We start from the raw sequence: 16,645 nt of genomic DNA on the forward strand, positions 1-16,645 counted from the left end.
GAAGAAGCCCTGAAACCCACAAGCCAACACTGTAATTACTTCAGTAATACCTGTTTCTCAAGATCTAAGAGATGTCTCTTTAGCTCATCTAGTTTCTGCAAGTGTTCCAGTCTTTTAGGTGTCTCCAGTTCAGCAAGACGGGCCTAAAATACAAAAATAATGCGCTTATTTAAATATCTTAACATTCTTCATGAAATAAGAGATATAGACAGGAAGAAAATTAGAACCGTATACACAGAAAATTGAATAAATAGTAAAAATTTGTTTAAATTCAGATCCGTCTCCCTCTCAATTCCTTTTTTCGTTACAAATAGCAAGCTTGTATTAGTATTACGCAGGATGTACGATACTAATAGGCATACAAATTATACAAAGACAGAATATACATGCAAAAATTACATTTGTTCACACACAACATGATGAGTCTGAAATACAAACAGATGTTAACAATTTACAAAATACAACAAAGAACTACATATGTTAGTCTTTTCATTACTACAACTGAAACGAGAACAAAACCAGTAAAACAAAACAATTATTAACACCTTCGAACGTAAGAATATAGTTGACTGAATGGCTGCCAGAATCTCCTGATATTTCGGATTAAGAATTTTCTGTGCTTCCCTAGTCTGATAGTGGTAGTGGTAGTGGTAGTGGTAGTGGTAGTGGTAGTGGTAGTGGTGGTGGTGGTGGTGGTGGTGGTGGTAGTGGTGGTAGTGGTGGTAGTGGTGGTAGTGGTAGTAGCAGTAGCAGTAGCAGTAGCAGTAGCAGTGTAGCAGTAGCAGTAGCAGTAGTAGTAGTAGTAGTAGTAGTAGTAGTAGTAGTAGTAGTAGTAGTAGTAGAGTTTAAAAAGGGCGCGTCAGCTACTATGGCTATTTGTGCCCTTATCTAAAATTTCTCATAAAACAAAGACATAAATAATATAACAATCAGTGTGCTAAAGAAACTAAAAAACGTCACGGTAAAACGAGGTACACAAATGCAGTATACACAAGATGATTTGTCCAGAATCATAAAAGTGTGCAAATCTAGGACCCTAGGTGGTATTCAAGACCAACAAATAAAATAATAATAATAAAACTAATGTCACCAAAGATAAATTGTGCATCACATTTCAAGAACTATAATATGTATAAAGTCCGAAATGTCAACAATATAAAATCAAATATAAAACAACAAACGTAACCTCCGGATGTAAAGAGTCTCGAGGATAAGTAAAAACGGGTCAATAAAAACTAAATCACCTTATCCAATCCTGTATTCGATAAAAATTTTAGAACTGCATTTGTACAATTAAAATCATTTCCAAGAGCGTCACGTAGTGTCGGCCGAATTCCATAGCCTATTGCCGGCGGACACGTAAGTGGAACACGGCACATATCACACTCCGGCTGAGGTTCGCTACGTAGGAGATGGTCATGTTTTTCAATTCATGAATCTATTATATTAGCCTCTGACTTTGAAAGGAAACAATACTGGGCGTCTTTCTATTGACTAAAGAATGGAGGAGGGGGTACGACAACAGTTTTCTGAATAACGTATAATACTATTTGGCACTGATGCTTCAATATCTTATCTAAGGATTTGATTTCTAATTATAATAAATGTTTTAGTATTTTTAAATTGTGAATTTAAACAAACCTAACCAACTAAGGATGATTACAATTGAGCTAAAACTTTATTATTATTATTATTATTATTATTATTATTATTATTATTATTATTATTATTATTATTGCTGTTGTTTTTCTTTTTGCTCTGTGTATTAGCTTTACTTTGTCCAATGATGCAGTCCCGTAGTTGGAAAAGCTGAAAGTGTTTCTTTCTGAATTTATAACATATTCTGATTTTTCAATCATAGGACTTATCTAGTTTTAATATTCAATAACACTTATTATTAATACATTGATCACGTGTTAAAATAACTTATACAAAAATAAAATATTTGTACAAATGTTTTCGCCTTTTTGGGCATCTTGAATAAATCTGGTAAAAATTCCAGAAAATCAGGGGAGGGAACCTGGCATCTTACCACCTTGCAACTCTATGTGCGAATGCGCATGATGATCCAAATTAATAGGCGTAAATGTACGACCGCAAACGTCGTACTGTAGAATAATATGTAATATATAATTACGAGTATAAAGCGTACAAGTAATGACACTAGCCTTGAGATTCAGATTGGTTTAAAACAAATTTGAAACAGCAAATTAATAATAACATTCAATCATATGACATAACCTTATTCCTAACAATAATATAGAACAGGGATATAATACGTTACAAATGTAAGCGGAAAGAAAAAAACTGAAAGGCAATAGATCAATAAATTAAAATGGGCAAAAATTCATGCAATTTCTTATTTCCCCAGCTGTGGTTTTTCTGGTTTCTGTACCTATTGACGAAGAAATTCAAAGTCATGCGTTTTTTATGTAGATGTTATGTTACCAGACAATAATAGAAATGTCACATAACATTCAAAATGTAACATTACATGTACAAACAGCAACTACACATTAAAAATTACTACAAACAATCATAAGTGATAAAGACATCTTTGAAAGTAGAAAAGGTATTATTGTGCCAAAAACAAACTAATCAACAGCAAACAATACTCTATGGAGTCTCAGAGATGAAAAATGTATAGCCAGTGTCAGTGTTTTCGGCGCGTGTCCTTGGGTACAAGCCCAGTCAGTAAGCATATGTTGCCAGTGCAGCTGAGAATGGTACCACCTAAATACACGTCATGTCAGCATGACGTGTCTTAAGACGTCAATCTTACTGCCCACTGACTGGGCAAAGGCAAGATACTCGCTCTTAACGTTCCCATTACTTATTTCACTCGCCAGAAACGGTTGCGTTGGTTATAATTTTATATATTTTATTGCACTTTGCGTTTCTGGGGTGTATTCTTGAGTTCCACCACTAGCAAGAGGTATTGCCCATGCCGGAGCATCAGTTGATTAGCAATTTTTTCATTACCACTTAGCATGTGTATCCTCAATTCTAGGAGCTGTTAATTTTATTTCCACAACAATTAATATGAAAGCTATTAATATAAAACCAGAACGAATTCCCCTTTTCGTATGATCAGTAGCTATTACCGCATTATTACTATTATTATCATTACCAGTACTTGCTGGAGCAATTACTATACTATTAACTGACCGAAACCTAAATACATCTTTTTTTGATCCAGCAGGTGGAGGTGATCCAATTTTATATCAACACTTATTCTGATTCTTTGGTCACTCAGAGGTTTATACAGAGTGTTTAAAAATACGGGGCATAATTTAAGGTATGTATTTCCCACATGTAGACAATCAAAATAGTTCATTACAACATGTGTCCGTAAATGCTTCATTTCCGAGTTATGGCCTTCACAACATTGAAATTCACCGGAACGTTTTTCTTTCCGCACGTCGTTGTCATTACAGAAGATGTTCAAAATGTCCACCTCCTGCTTGAATACAGACCTCACATCGATGCCTCATTGACCTGCGAACACGATCCCAAACTCCAGGAGTATTGCGTATGTCTTCAGAACATGCCACAATTCGATTCCGAAGGGATTCCAAATCAGGCACCGGAGACGAATAAACCAATGATTTTAAATGGCCCCACAAGTAGAAATCGAGAGGGTTCAGATCAGGTGAGCAATTGGGCCACCTCTACCTATCCATCGATTAGGAAACCTTCGATCCAAGTACCGGCAAGCCGTACGACTGAAGTGTGCAGGAGCGCCATCATACAAGAAGTGAATGTGTTGACGATTGATCAGTGGAGTGTCTTCTAAAACATGAGGTATGGTGTTTTCCAGGAAGTTCGTGTACGCCTGCCCCGTAAGTCTGTTTACAAGTACATGGGGTCCAACTAATCGATCACCAAAGATACTGGCCCACATGTTGAGGGAGAACCGCACCTGGTGATGAGATGGAACAGTTGCACGTGGGTTTTCATACGCCCATACATGCTGATTGTGGAAATTTGTTATGCTATCTCGTGTGATCTATGCTTCATCTGTAAATAATACTAAGGCAGGAAAGTTCGGATTTACACCACACTGCACTGGTGCAAGAACCATTGACAGAACCTAACTCGTGCAGGGTAATCTGCTGGTGACAGGGCCTGTACACGTTGCAAATGATAAGGATAAAATTGATACTCTTTCAACAGTCTCCAGACAGTTGTATGAGGAACACTGACAATGCTACCCTTCGTGTGCTGATAGAAGGAGTCATATTCACAGCCTCCAGAATCTCCTCCTGTACTTCTGGTGTTGTACATCTTGGTTGTCCCCTTCCCAAACCAGGTGAGTTAAATTTTCCATACACGCACAGACGGTAATGGAGACGTACAAATGTCCTCCGATCTGGACATTGTCGCTGTGGGTACCTCTCCTGGTACAAACGACGAGCCAGCGCAGCATTGCCGTCCGCCTTACCGTACATGAAGTGTATCTCTGCCAGCTCTTGATTTGAATACATGTCGCACAGTCTAACGCCTACACAACACTGAATGTAACCTTCGCCTCGGAATGAACTGTCAGAGTGCCCTCTTAATGTCTCCTTTGACGGCAACGACCTGCAGAAAGAAAAACGTTCCGGTGAATTTCAATGTTGTGAAGGCCATAACTCGGAAATAAAGCATTTCCGGACACATGTTGTAATGAACTATTTTGATTGTCTACATGTGGGAAATACATACCTGAAATTATGCCCCGTATTTTTTAAACACCCTGTATTTTAATTCTTCCAGGATTCGGTATAATGTCACATATTATTTGTCATGAAAGAGGAAAAAAGGAAGCTTTTGGAAATCTAGGAATAATTTTTGTTATATTAGCAATTGGATTACTAGGTTTTGTAGTATGAGCACACCATATATTTACTGTAGGATTAGATGTTGATACACGACCCAGTCAGTGAGCAGTCCCCTAAACAGAAGTCAAGTCAGCAATCTGTCAGTCACAGCTGTCAACTTTCTCGCCCACAGACTGCGGCAATGATAAGATACTCGCTCTTAACGTTCTCATTACTTATTTCACTCGCCAGAAACGGTGGATTTGATTATAATTTTATTTATTTTATAAGCTGCTCCTTTAATTATTTGATAAACTAACTGATAAGTTATCTGGTTTCTAATTCGAGAACATGCAGCCAATTGAGTCAATTCTTTCAATTGGTTTCTGTATATGTGACATCCATTTTCAATTGGTGTAGCTACATCCGAGGGTATCATTACAGAAAAAAATAAGCATTTACCTAAAAAAAAATAAGCATTTACCTCAAAAACAAAAATAGGGTCTATTATATTATGGAGCGATGCTTTGAAATATTCGTTGAAATATCGGTAACAAGTAATTAAGATAAGCAAAATTTCATATAGGCTAATTACTACCACTACTTTTTTTAAATTATATTATTTAAAACGATTAATATAAATTAAAAATAGTACAAAAATGTGTTCACAAGTTGTTAAAAACGATGCAAACACGCAGAAAATGTTTAGATTAAAAGGTAAAAATGTACGAAGGCAATTATAACTTCTGATACTTCCATGACAAATTGCAGCAGTAGGTTTTAACAAGAAATAGCTTATGAACTTATGATTGCCTGTCGTCTATGTACAGATTTAATTTATCCGTTGTGCTTTATAACAAATGGAAGTAACACTACGGTCGTAAGACACAATGCATTCCGAGTAGTTGCGCCTGGTGTCTAGGACCGGTAAGTGTAGGCCAGGAGATTTATGTACGTGGTATACTGATATACAGAGTAGAAGAGAACCTTTTACATTAATTCGCAGATAAAGTTTTGCCAAATAACATTTTTGTTAACCCCAATAGTTAGAATACGAGATATAACGTGTTGCAACGCTCCTTGAGGTAATTTCTCCGCAGTGGGGATGAGTGTAACTGTACAATCATCCACTCCGCAATACTTGCGAGGAGAATGTAAACAAAAACGTCTCATCAGGTACATTTCGATCAATTACTGTACATTCATAACACTTAACACATTACTTAACATTACTGTAAATTTAATTTCTTTTCTAAATCAATTAATTTTTAATGTGCATACTATACTATTTTATAATTACGCAAAATGCAAAGAAATCAGCAGATACTGTGAATGTTAAATAACTTTCATGGTATTAAATTTAGAGTTAAAGTGGTTACAGCATAATAAAGAATGTTAAAAACCAAACAATCTGCATAATAATTTCCCCAAAAAAATAATTATCATAATTTGTCTACATAAATCTTTAGATTACCCCAAAAAATTAATTTTTCAGGAATTTGGAGTAGGCCTAAACATAAAATACCAAATTTAAGAAGCTAAAATTAATTTTTTAACGAAAAAATTTCAGTAAGAAGGTATACATTACATCTAAAAAAAAAATAACAGAATTTAACGGATCTTAAGTTGGATGTCTTCACAAAAGATTCAGCACTTTTACTTGTCAATAATTTTGTATAATAATGTGAATCCCGACTTATATTTTATTTAACAAGGAACATTTTCATCTCTGTTCTGTTTGAATTGCTGTATTGAAAAATACATGCTATCAATTATATAAATATAAATATGAATATATATATATATGTATATATATATATATATATATATATATATATATATATATATCACTTAGTTGAAACTGGAATAAAACTTTCGAACTATGTCAGTTAAAATAAAATTATAAACCAAGAAAATGTATACATAATGTAGTAATGTCTGAGCTTTCACCATGAATTTAGGGGGAATTGTACGTAAACACTTGGCAAAACAAATCATACATTACTTAATATTAACAACTGTAGATAAAAAGATTAGTTATTATTTGATTAACTTTTTACAATCTTAGAATGGATAGTTTATATATATTTTAAGGTATGAAACATAGCTTCTACGTGCATAGTTTTTAATTTACTCACTATTACATGTTTTGTGAAAAAATCTGAAATTCGCATTAAGCGCGTAATCTTAAAAACAAATTATGTTAAGAAGATGAAATTGCTCAGGTGCGTTAAAATTACACTATTACTATGATATTGGTGCAAGCATTTCAAGTATCTTTATAGAAATATGAAATTTAATTTATGAAATGAAATTTTGTTAACGTAACTAATCTCAGAAACACTATATCAATCTATTATTAAGGTCGTTACATAATTTATGTCTAAGATGTGTGTAGCCATATTCACATATCCAATTTTTTCATATGATTTGTAATAGTGGGGAAAGAAAAAACTATTCAACTAAATCGCATGTTTCACTTCTTAAAATATTTCTAAATGATCCTTCATAATCCTGTAAAAATTACATAAAATTATGGATTCAACTTTTAAGCATATGCACTTAAAATATTAGCAACTGTGTACAGATTTTTCCATGCATTCACGTACAGTTCCTCTAAAAACATGTGAAATATTAGCCTCATCATATTACAAGCTGTAAATTTTGATAACAAATTAATCATAAAAGAATAGTTTTGATTTGTTACTTTTGGAAATAAACTTGGCAAATAAAACAAGTGAAAAAAGTTTCACAGCGTTAAACAAGATGTTTTTTTTTAACGAAGTGGTATTTCATAAAAATCCATTTCTTCCAAATTTTCAGCTGTTTCAAAATTTTCTCGTTTTTTAATTAATGGTACACTTATTTTTGCTAGTTTAAATCTATTATTAAATTTAATAAAAATACTAAATTGATTAAATCTATACACAAAATGTCAATACAAATTATACTTTAACATACACAAGAAAATCACAGAAAAATATTATGCACTATTACAACTTAAAACATGTCCGGCAGTCATGCATGTATTTCATGCACACTATGCAGAAAAAAGTAACATTAATGAAGTAACAAATGCAACTATATTACAATGACCCACAGTAGTATGTTATTACACATCTTCCTGGACATAACTACCTACACAAAAACACAGAAACTACACAGATCATATAAAAAAGTATTACAATGGACGTCTGCTGCAGTTTTAAAGTGGCAGGTAGGAAGAAATACTAACTAAAATGATCACCATTAAGAGCACTTTACGAGATTAATAAATTATAATGAGCCCTCACTAAGAATGTAATTAGGCCACATATAAAACAACAGTCATTAGAATTTATGAAATAAGACAAACGTATGAAAAGCAAGCCAGATCGAAGTATAACAGAATTCAAAGCGATGAAGTCTCTTCTCTCCAGACATTTGCGATTACAAAATATTAGTTAAGTAGAACACTGAAACTATGAAAAATAATGTTAGACAATGTAAAAACAATAATGTTACATTAATAAAAGCATTAAATAAATGTCGAAATTTAATAACAGAACACAAAAAGAAATAACGGGATAAAAAAACGAAAATCATAAAAAAAGCCAACGATAATCGTTTCAAACTAATAGAAGACCTGTTTCAAATTTCCTTGGACTGCGAAAAAGTTTTGATCATAGCTTATAGCTCACGGAATAACAATTAAAATATTAAACAGTCATAAAAAAGTGCTCTAGACTTCGGTTTATTCGAAAAATTATTATTATTATTATTATTATTATTATTATTATTATTATTATTATTATTAACGCGGAAATTCTACTTGAAGCAAGTAAAGAGATAGGGTTGGAAGTAAATCCCGAAAAGACTAAGTATATGATTATGTCTCGTGATCAGAATATTGTACGAAATGGAGATTTATACTTCGAAGAGGTGGAAAAATTCAAATATCTTGGAGCAACAGTAACATATATAAATGACACTCGGGAGGATATTAAACGTAGAATAAATATGGGAAATGCCTGTTATTATTCGGTTGAGAAGCTTTTGTCATCTAGTCTGCTGTCAAAAAATGTGAAAGTTAGAATTTATAAAAACAGTTATACTACCGGTTGTTCTGTATGGCTGTGAAACTTGGACTCTCACTTTGAGAGAGGAACAGAGATTGAGGGTGTTTGAGAATAACGTTCTTAGGAAAATATTTGGGGCTAAAAGGGATGACGTTACAGGAGAATGGAGAAAGTTACACAACGCAGAGCTGCACGCATTGTATCCTTCACCTGACATAATTAGGAACATTAAATCCAGATGTTTGATATGGGCAGGGCATGCAACACGTATGGGCGAATCCAGAAATGCATATAGAGTGTTAGTTGGGAGGCCAGAGCGGAAAAGACCTTTGGGGAGGCCGAGACGTAGATGGGAAGATAATATGAAAATCGATTTGAGGGAGGTGGGATATGATGATAGAGACTAGATTAATCTTGCTCAGGATAGGGAACAATGGCGGGCTTATGTGAAGGCGGCAATGAACCTCCGGGTTCCTTAAAAGCCAGTAAGTAAGTAAGTATTATTATTATTATTATTATTATTATTATTATTATTATTATCATCATCATCATCATCGTTGTTGTGATAGTCATCGTCATCATAATCATCATTATTGCTTTTATTGTTATTTATTATTATTATCAGGGAACGGATTTATATGGACTAAAAATATATGAAATATGTAAATATATATGTAGTTATTTTTACCAAAATATGGAATTAAATATGGATTTTTACCAAAATATGGAATTAAATATGGACTTAAAATTATAAAAAAAATGACTATGTACGTTAAATATTGGTACATTTTAATCAAACTAAACAAAAAATATAATGGACGTACCTTATCTTCCAATGTAGTTTCAACAAAACACAATTTTTATTGTCTGTTACCATAACAATAGGTTACAAACATTTCTTTCAAGTGCTGAAAAGTGAATCTTCTTCTATTGTCTCTGAGGATAGATTTATACTGACTAAAAGAGCGTTCGACGTCACAAGAAGTAACTGGTACATAATTCAATTTCACAATGTCTGCTGGGGATAAGTCCAAGTTAATCTTCACTGTTGATTCACCACTCATCACAGCAACAACCTTTTGTAGTTCTTCATATCCAGGGTTTTTTGAAAGTACAGTGTCCACCTTAGCTCTTACTGCATCTGCAACTTTACCTCTACCACGATTCAGTTGTTCCACAGTACTATTTATAATTTCAAAACTTTCAGATAGTGAAAGGTGCCTATTTTGGAGACTTTTGAGCGTTTTTATGATGCATGAAAATGTATGCTGAATGTGAGCTAAATGTCACAGGTAACTGTTTTCGCAGTATCAATTGAGACTGCATCTTCAGAGTCCAATGCAAGGAGAACATTGTTAATAGAGTCTATATGTTCGGCATAATATTCAACTGCTTCTAGCCATGTACCCCATCTAGTTAAAATTGGCTTTGGTGGCAATGGAATTTCAGGGTACATTTCTTTCAACACGTTAACTCTACTGGGAGCTTTGAGAAATACTTTTTTCACTGATGAAATCAACAAATCTACTTTAGGGAAATTGTCTCTGACCACTTCTGCCACACGATGAAATGCATGCGCCACACAAGTAAAATGAGTCAATTTAGGATATACAACATATAATGCTTGTCCAGCTTTGACCATATAAGGGGCAGCATCGCTAATAAAGAATAACACATTATCGTACATAATACCCTTTGGCCACAGGATACCCATAGCTTCGTTGAACAGTTTAACTATAGTTTTGTTATTGCACTTTTCTAGAACATCACAATGTAAAAGAATTCGTTCAGAATATTGTTCACTTAACAAACCGATAACTACATTACCAACAAGCAGGGAACGGATTTATATGGACTAAAAATATATGAAATATGTAAATATATATGTAGTTATTTTTACCAAAATATGGAATTAAATATGGATTTTTACCAAAATATGGAATTAAATATGGACTTAAAATTATAAAAAAATGACTATGTACGTTAAATATTGGTACATTTTAATCAAACTAAACAAAAAATATAATGGACGTACCTTATCTTCCAATGTAGTTTCAACAAAACACAATTTTTATTGTCTGTTACCATAACAATAGGTTACAAACATTTCTTTCAAGTGCTGAAAAGTGAATCTTCTTCTATTGTCTCTGAGGATAGATTTATACTGACTAAAAGACCGTTCGACGTCACAAGAAGTAACTGGTACATAATTCAATTTCACAATGTCTGCTGGGGATAAGTCCAAGTTAATCTTCACTGTTGATTCACCACTCATCACAGCAACAACCTTTTGTAGTTCTTCATATCCAGGGTTTTTTGAAAGTACAGTGTCCACCTTAGCTCTTACTGCATCTGCAACTTTACCTCTACCACGATTCAGTTGTTCCACAGTACTATTTATAATTTCAAAACTTTCAGATAGTGAAAGGTGCCTATTTTGGAGACTTTTGAGCGTTTTTATGATGCATGAAAATGTATGCTGAATGTGAGCTAAGTCATTCTTCACACTTATGTCACAGGTAACTGTTTTCGCAGTATCAATTGAGACTGCATCTTCAGAGTCCAATGCAAGGAGAACATTGTTAATAGAGTCTATATGTTCGGCATAATATTCAACTGCTTCTAGCCATGTACCCCATCTAGTTAAAATTGGCTTTGGTGGCAATGGAATTTCAGGGTACATTTCTTTCAACACGTTAACTCTACTGGGAGCTTTGAGAAATACTTTTTTCACTGATGAAATCAACAAATCTACTTTAGGGAAATTGTCTCTGACCACTTCTGCCACACGATGAAATGCATGCGCCACACAAGTAAAATGAGTCAATTTAGGATATACAACAGATAATGCTTGTCCAGCTTTGACCATATAAGGGGCAGCATCGCTAATAAAGAATAACACATTATCGTACATAATACCCTTTGGCTACAGGATACCCATAGCTTCGTTGAACAGTTTAACTATAGTTTTGTTATTGCACTTTTCTAGAACATCACAATGTAAAAGAATTCGTTCAGAATATTGTTCACTTAACAAACCGATAACTACATTACCAACAAGTCTACCTTCTTTGTCGGGAGTCTCATCAATGGAAACCCAAATTGAACTATCTTTAATTTCATCTCTTATCTTCTGTATTGTCTCATCGTAGATGGATGGAGCATACGTCTTCCTAAGTGTTGACTCATCCGGGATTGTATGTTGAGTATATTTTTCAAGGAATTCCCTGAAGACCTTATTCTTTAGTTTGTAGAGAGGAATATCAGCAGAGATGAGAGAACGGCACAGGTCGATGTTAAACTCAGATCTTACATTCGATGTTGTTGGTTGTGTTAAAAACAATTGTCTCTGCTTGGAATTTAGTTGTTTGTTGGCCTGATGTTTACTAGTTGTAATGTGTTGTTGCACCAGGAACTTTTGTGTAGATGATACTGCACACTGACACAAATTACAAAATAATATTTTATTGTCAGTTGATAAACCATCTTCTTTAAATTCTGAAATGTAACTTGTTAGTTTTGATTTTAAATTGACTGAATGACGTACTTTTGGCATATTTACCGTCTTTATAGTATGATTTACAAAACTGAACCTATGTGTACTCTGACTGGCATTTAACTGTTGAGCTGCACAACTGAAGTCTGTTAAAAATTTTAAATTAAATTAATACAGTTTTGTAACTTACTTTCCCATTGTTGATAGGACTGCTAATTTTCAAATAACTCTGATGTTAAAGGGATTACTGAACATGTGTTTAAATCTCTATTGTTGAAATGTATTTTTAAAAGTTAATGGAATTTTGTTTTGTTTTATTGTTAAACCTAATATAATATGGACTGTTTTATATGAAATATGGAAAATATATGGAAATTAACGAAAATATGTACTAAACTCTAAAATATGGAAAAATATGGAAAATAAAAGTAGGATTTTTCAACCCTACACATTGTGAAACATAAAGATAATGCAAAATATAAATTATATTAGCTTTATAAGTAAATATGTATTTACATATAAATCCTTTCCCTGATTATTATCATTATTATCATCATTAACTTGATCTTATTATCATCATCATCATCATCATTATTAACTTGATCTTCTCCTGAAATCTTCATGATATATCTCTGTGAAATGTTCTGTAGCCTAATTGAAAAACTGACTGTTGTCCACACTTTCTGATACCGTAACTTGCAAATATTATTGCGTTTAATGTAGTATTCCTATCGAATTGGATTACCAACGGCTTTAGGAATGCTAAGTTTATTTGTGTAATTAACATAATTTCTGTATGGTTTGATCTTTTGTTACATCACAAACGTAAAATAAAATTTTGTTTTAAAAGAAGCTCAGAACCCACTTTACTGCCATCTATGCAGACAAGGAAAGGAATGGACAAAAGAAAGTTGAAGTGAACCTTTAAAAGTTAGTATGCACCAAGAGTAATCTACTTAGAATTGAAGTAAATTCTTTCTCATCAAAACCAAGAACTCAATTTAAATCTTATATTTACCTTTTACAGAATAAAGATGAAAATGCAAATGCATAACAATAATATAATTGCAAAGAGGTTTATAAATAAGGGAATGTAACGAAAGCACTAAATAATATGTTTCAATAGCATTTACCATGAAACCGCTTTCCATTCTTTATTAGGGATTTTTTTTCTATTTAAAATGTAAGAGGCTTATATCAAACAAAAGTCCATTTCTGGGTGATATGTTACAAGCGTTATTTTTCTGTACTTGGCGAAATTAATAAACAAGGTATCTCCTGCTACAGTACGAGGTGCGTTCAAGTCCTAAGGTCTCCGATTATTTTCTGACAAACTTCTTCTTCTTATTTGGTATTACAGCCCAGGTGGGCCTTAACCTCCTCTATGGCTCTCTTCCATCCTTCTCTATCCATCGCCAACTCCCTCCAATTCCTTATTCCTAATCTATTCACATCCACTCGTACACAGTTCCACCATCTTGTTCTCGGTCTTCCTCTTAATCTGGTTCCATCTCGGTTGTTATTGAAGACAATCTTCACTTTCCTTGTTGTTTCCATCCTTGTGACGTGTCCCAACCATCTCAGTCTTTGACATCTTATGTGCGCCTCCAAATCCGATTCCTTGTACAGTTCGTATATCTCATTATTATATCTGGCTCTCCATCCATCCACTGTTTCAATTGCTCCGAATATCCTTCTTAAGATTTTCCTCTCAAATACTGCTAGTTGTTTGCATGTATTTTTATTCAGAACCCATGTTTCTGTACCATATGTTATAATGGGTCTTATTAGGGTTTTGTAAATCTTGATTTTGAGTTCTCTAGATATTATTTTATTTTTAACAATTGGTAAAAGTGAATAATATGCCCTGTTAGCCAGATTTATTCTTCTTTGTACCTCATTCCTTAGGTCATTATTTGCTGTCAATATTGATCCGAGATATGTAAATTCTTTTACTTTTTCAAACTTGTATGTTCCCATTTTAACTTCCTTCACTTGATCATTTTGTCTTTTGGTGACTGACATAAATTTAGATTTCTTTGTATTTATTTTAAATCCCAGCTTCTGAGTTTCCTTATGCAATGCTATCAAGGCTTCTTCAACGTCTTGTATCCTTCTTCCGGTGATGATGACATCATCCGCATAGCCTAAAATCTGTTGTGTCTTATTAAAAATAGTTCCATTAATTTGGACTTCTGATTTTATTATTGCAATGTGTAGGGCTTTCTGACAAACTACTTGCCCTAAAAATTTGAAACTTCTGTCACTTCTCAAAGTAATCTCCCTGCAGACGTAGACATTTTTCAAAACGTCGACGTCATGATGCCATACCCATTGCAAACGCTTCTTTAGGGGTTTGTTTTGATCACTGGAAAATCGCTGATACAATAGTGGCGCGAGTAAATGTTACTTATGTCCTGGCCACTACAGGAACTTGATAAAATACCTTCAAAACGCCTTGGATTTAAAGTATTGAGTAGTGATCACTAGGAGAGCTGTAAGCCTATCCAGCCCGCCCTAAATAAGTACCTTATTTATATACGAAAATAGTTGTGCGTGAATGAAGACTACTGGATATTTATTTAATATAACAGTGGCTTTCAGTATTGCCAACATAGTAATAATATACACACTTAATCAAACCTTACCTAACCTTTTTCATAATACTACACACCTAATCAAACCTAACCTAACCTAACCTGTCACATAACACACACCTAATCAAACCTAACCTAACCTGTCACATAATACTACACACTTATAGTAACTTTTCTCACACTTAGTAACATTTCGTTTTCATGTATTGCCGGCTCTTCCAATCGTGTCGGTTTCCATCTAGTGGAAATGGATCGTACTAATACTACTAATTTAAAGAACAAGCAATCAGCGTATTCCGAATCTCACCGGACCGGTGGACAACAATGACGTCACGCTGCAGCGAAATAGGAACAAAACTGCTGGAAGGATTGATGGCTGTCATGGCGACTGTATAAGTTGTTGTCTGTGCTACGCTAGCAAAATTTTGCGAAATTCCCGTACTGTCATCTCGTTCAAAGAAAAGAGAGCATAAATAATTTATTTCTTGAACCAGTAGTAATAACTGGTCCGTTGACATGTTCGATCATAAGCCATTAACATATTGTTTTTACGTTGTGCTCATTACAAACAATACAGCAGAACACACCGCCATGACACAACAGTGCACGATGTCATTCGTCTGCTAATTCCCGCCCTATACAAGAACCAATCAGATTCACTGATGGCGGCTGATGGAAACCGCCACCACCTCTGCAAGCTGATGGCACCGGTGTGACACCGGTGGAGCATCAATGACGTTATCGGTGGAATTCGGAACACCGTGATGCCATCGGATTGCTCACCGGTGAGATTCGGAATACGTTCAATGGCGACTTTCATAATAATTAAATTTTACATGTTTCGTGATATACTAAATGTGTTAAAGTAGTAATAATTACCTGTATATGGTAAGTAAGATTTTAAATGTGTTGTGGTTGTGATAAAAGTATTGAAAATTGGTTTATAGTGCCACATTGGCAGTGACAAAAGTGTGCAATATTCGTTCAGTGACCGGTGGATGCTCTACATTGACCGCGGCGCGACTTGAGAATGTGCGACCACGGAGTGTGTTCAATGTTGGAAAAAGCACAAAAAAAAATCGCAGGATCCAGATCAGGTGAGTAGGGAGAATGAGCAACCACTTCAAAGTTGTTTCACGAAGAAACTTTTGCGTTACGTTTTCAGGTCTTCATTCAGGATTGTGTGCCCAGATCTCACGGAAATGCCAACTTTTGAGACCATATCTTCCACAGTGAACAAGCGATCCTGCAGAACACGTTCCTCCACTCGTGCAATCATGTTGCCAGACCGGCTGGTGCGAGGCCGAGGTTCTTTTGGCTCATTGTCACATGACACTTGGCCTTCTTTGAACTGCCGCACTCATAAACGCACATTCTTCACATTCATGACACCATTACCAACGTCTCACTCAACTAACGATAAATTTCAATGGGTGTCATACCACGCAAATGGAGAAAACGAATAATTACTCGCTGTTCCTGTAACGAAAACGTCACCATTTTAAGTATAAGAATTGCTTCTCACTCTAGCTGCTGCCACTAGGTTTCTGTGCGTCTTACGCTGCTGCCATCTCTGTCACGCATTCACAAAGAGTTCCCGCGTCTTTTAAGCCAAACCACATGTTTCTATCTGCTCCCAGTCCTGAGAAAAAAAAAATCGGAGACCTTAGAACTTGAACGCACCTGGTATAT

The 16,645-nt window shown here is 34.4% G+C and overlaps 1 protein-coding gene across 10 annotated transcripts in view; it reads right to left on the reverse strand.

Moving 5' to 3' along the window:
• kmr (kramer) overlaps nucleotides 1-16,645 on the reverse strand; it is a 1,522,801-nt gene that overhangs the window by 69,238 nt on the left and 1,436,918 nt on the right. For all 10 annotated transcript variants that reach the window (XM_069824286.1, XM_069824284.1, XM_069824281.1 and 7 more), the window contains one exon: nucleotides 51-143. In XM_069824286.1, coding sequence (XP_069680387.1) covers nucleotides 51-143 — 93 coding nt within the window. The remainder of the gene's footprint in view (nucleotides 1-50; nucleotides 144-16,645) is intronic.

Source organism: Periplaneta americana, chromosome 4, assembly GCF_040183065.1.
Source record: "Periplaneta americana isolate PAMFEO1 chromosome 4, P.americana_PAMFEO1_priV1, whole genome shotgun sequence".
Lineage (NCBI taxonomy): Eukaryota > Metazoa > Arthropoda > Insecta > Blattodea > Blattidae > Periplaneta > Periplaneta americana.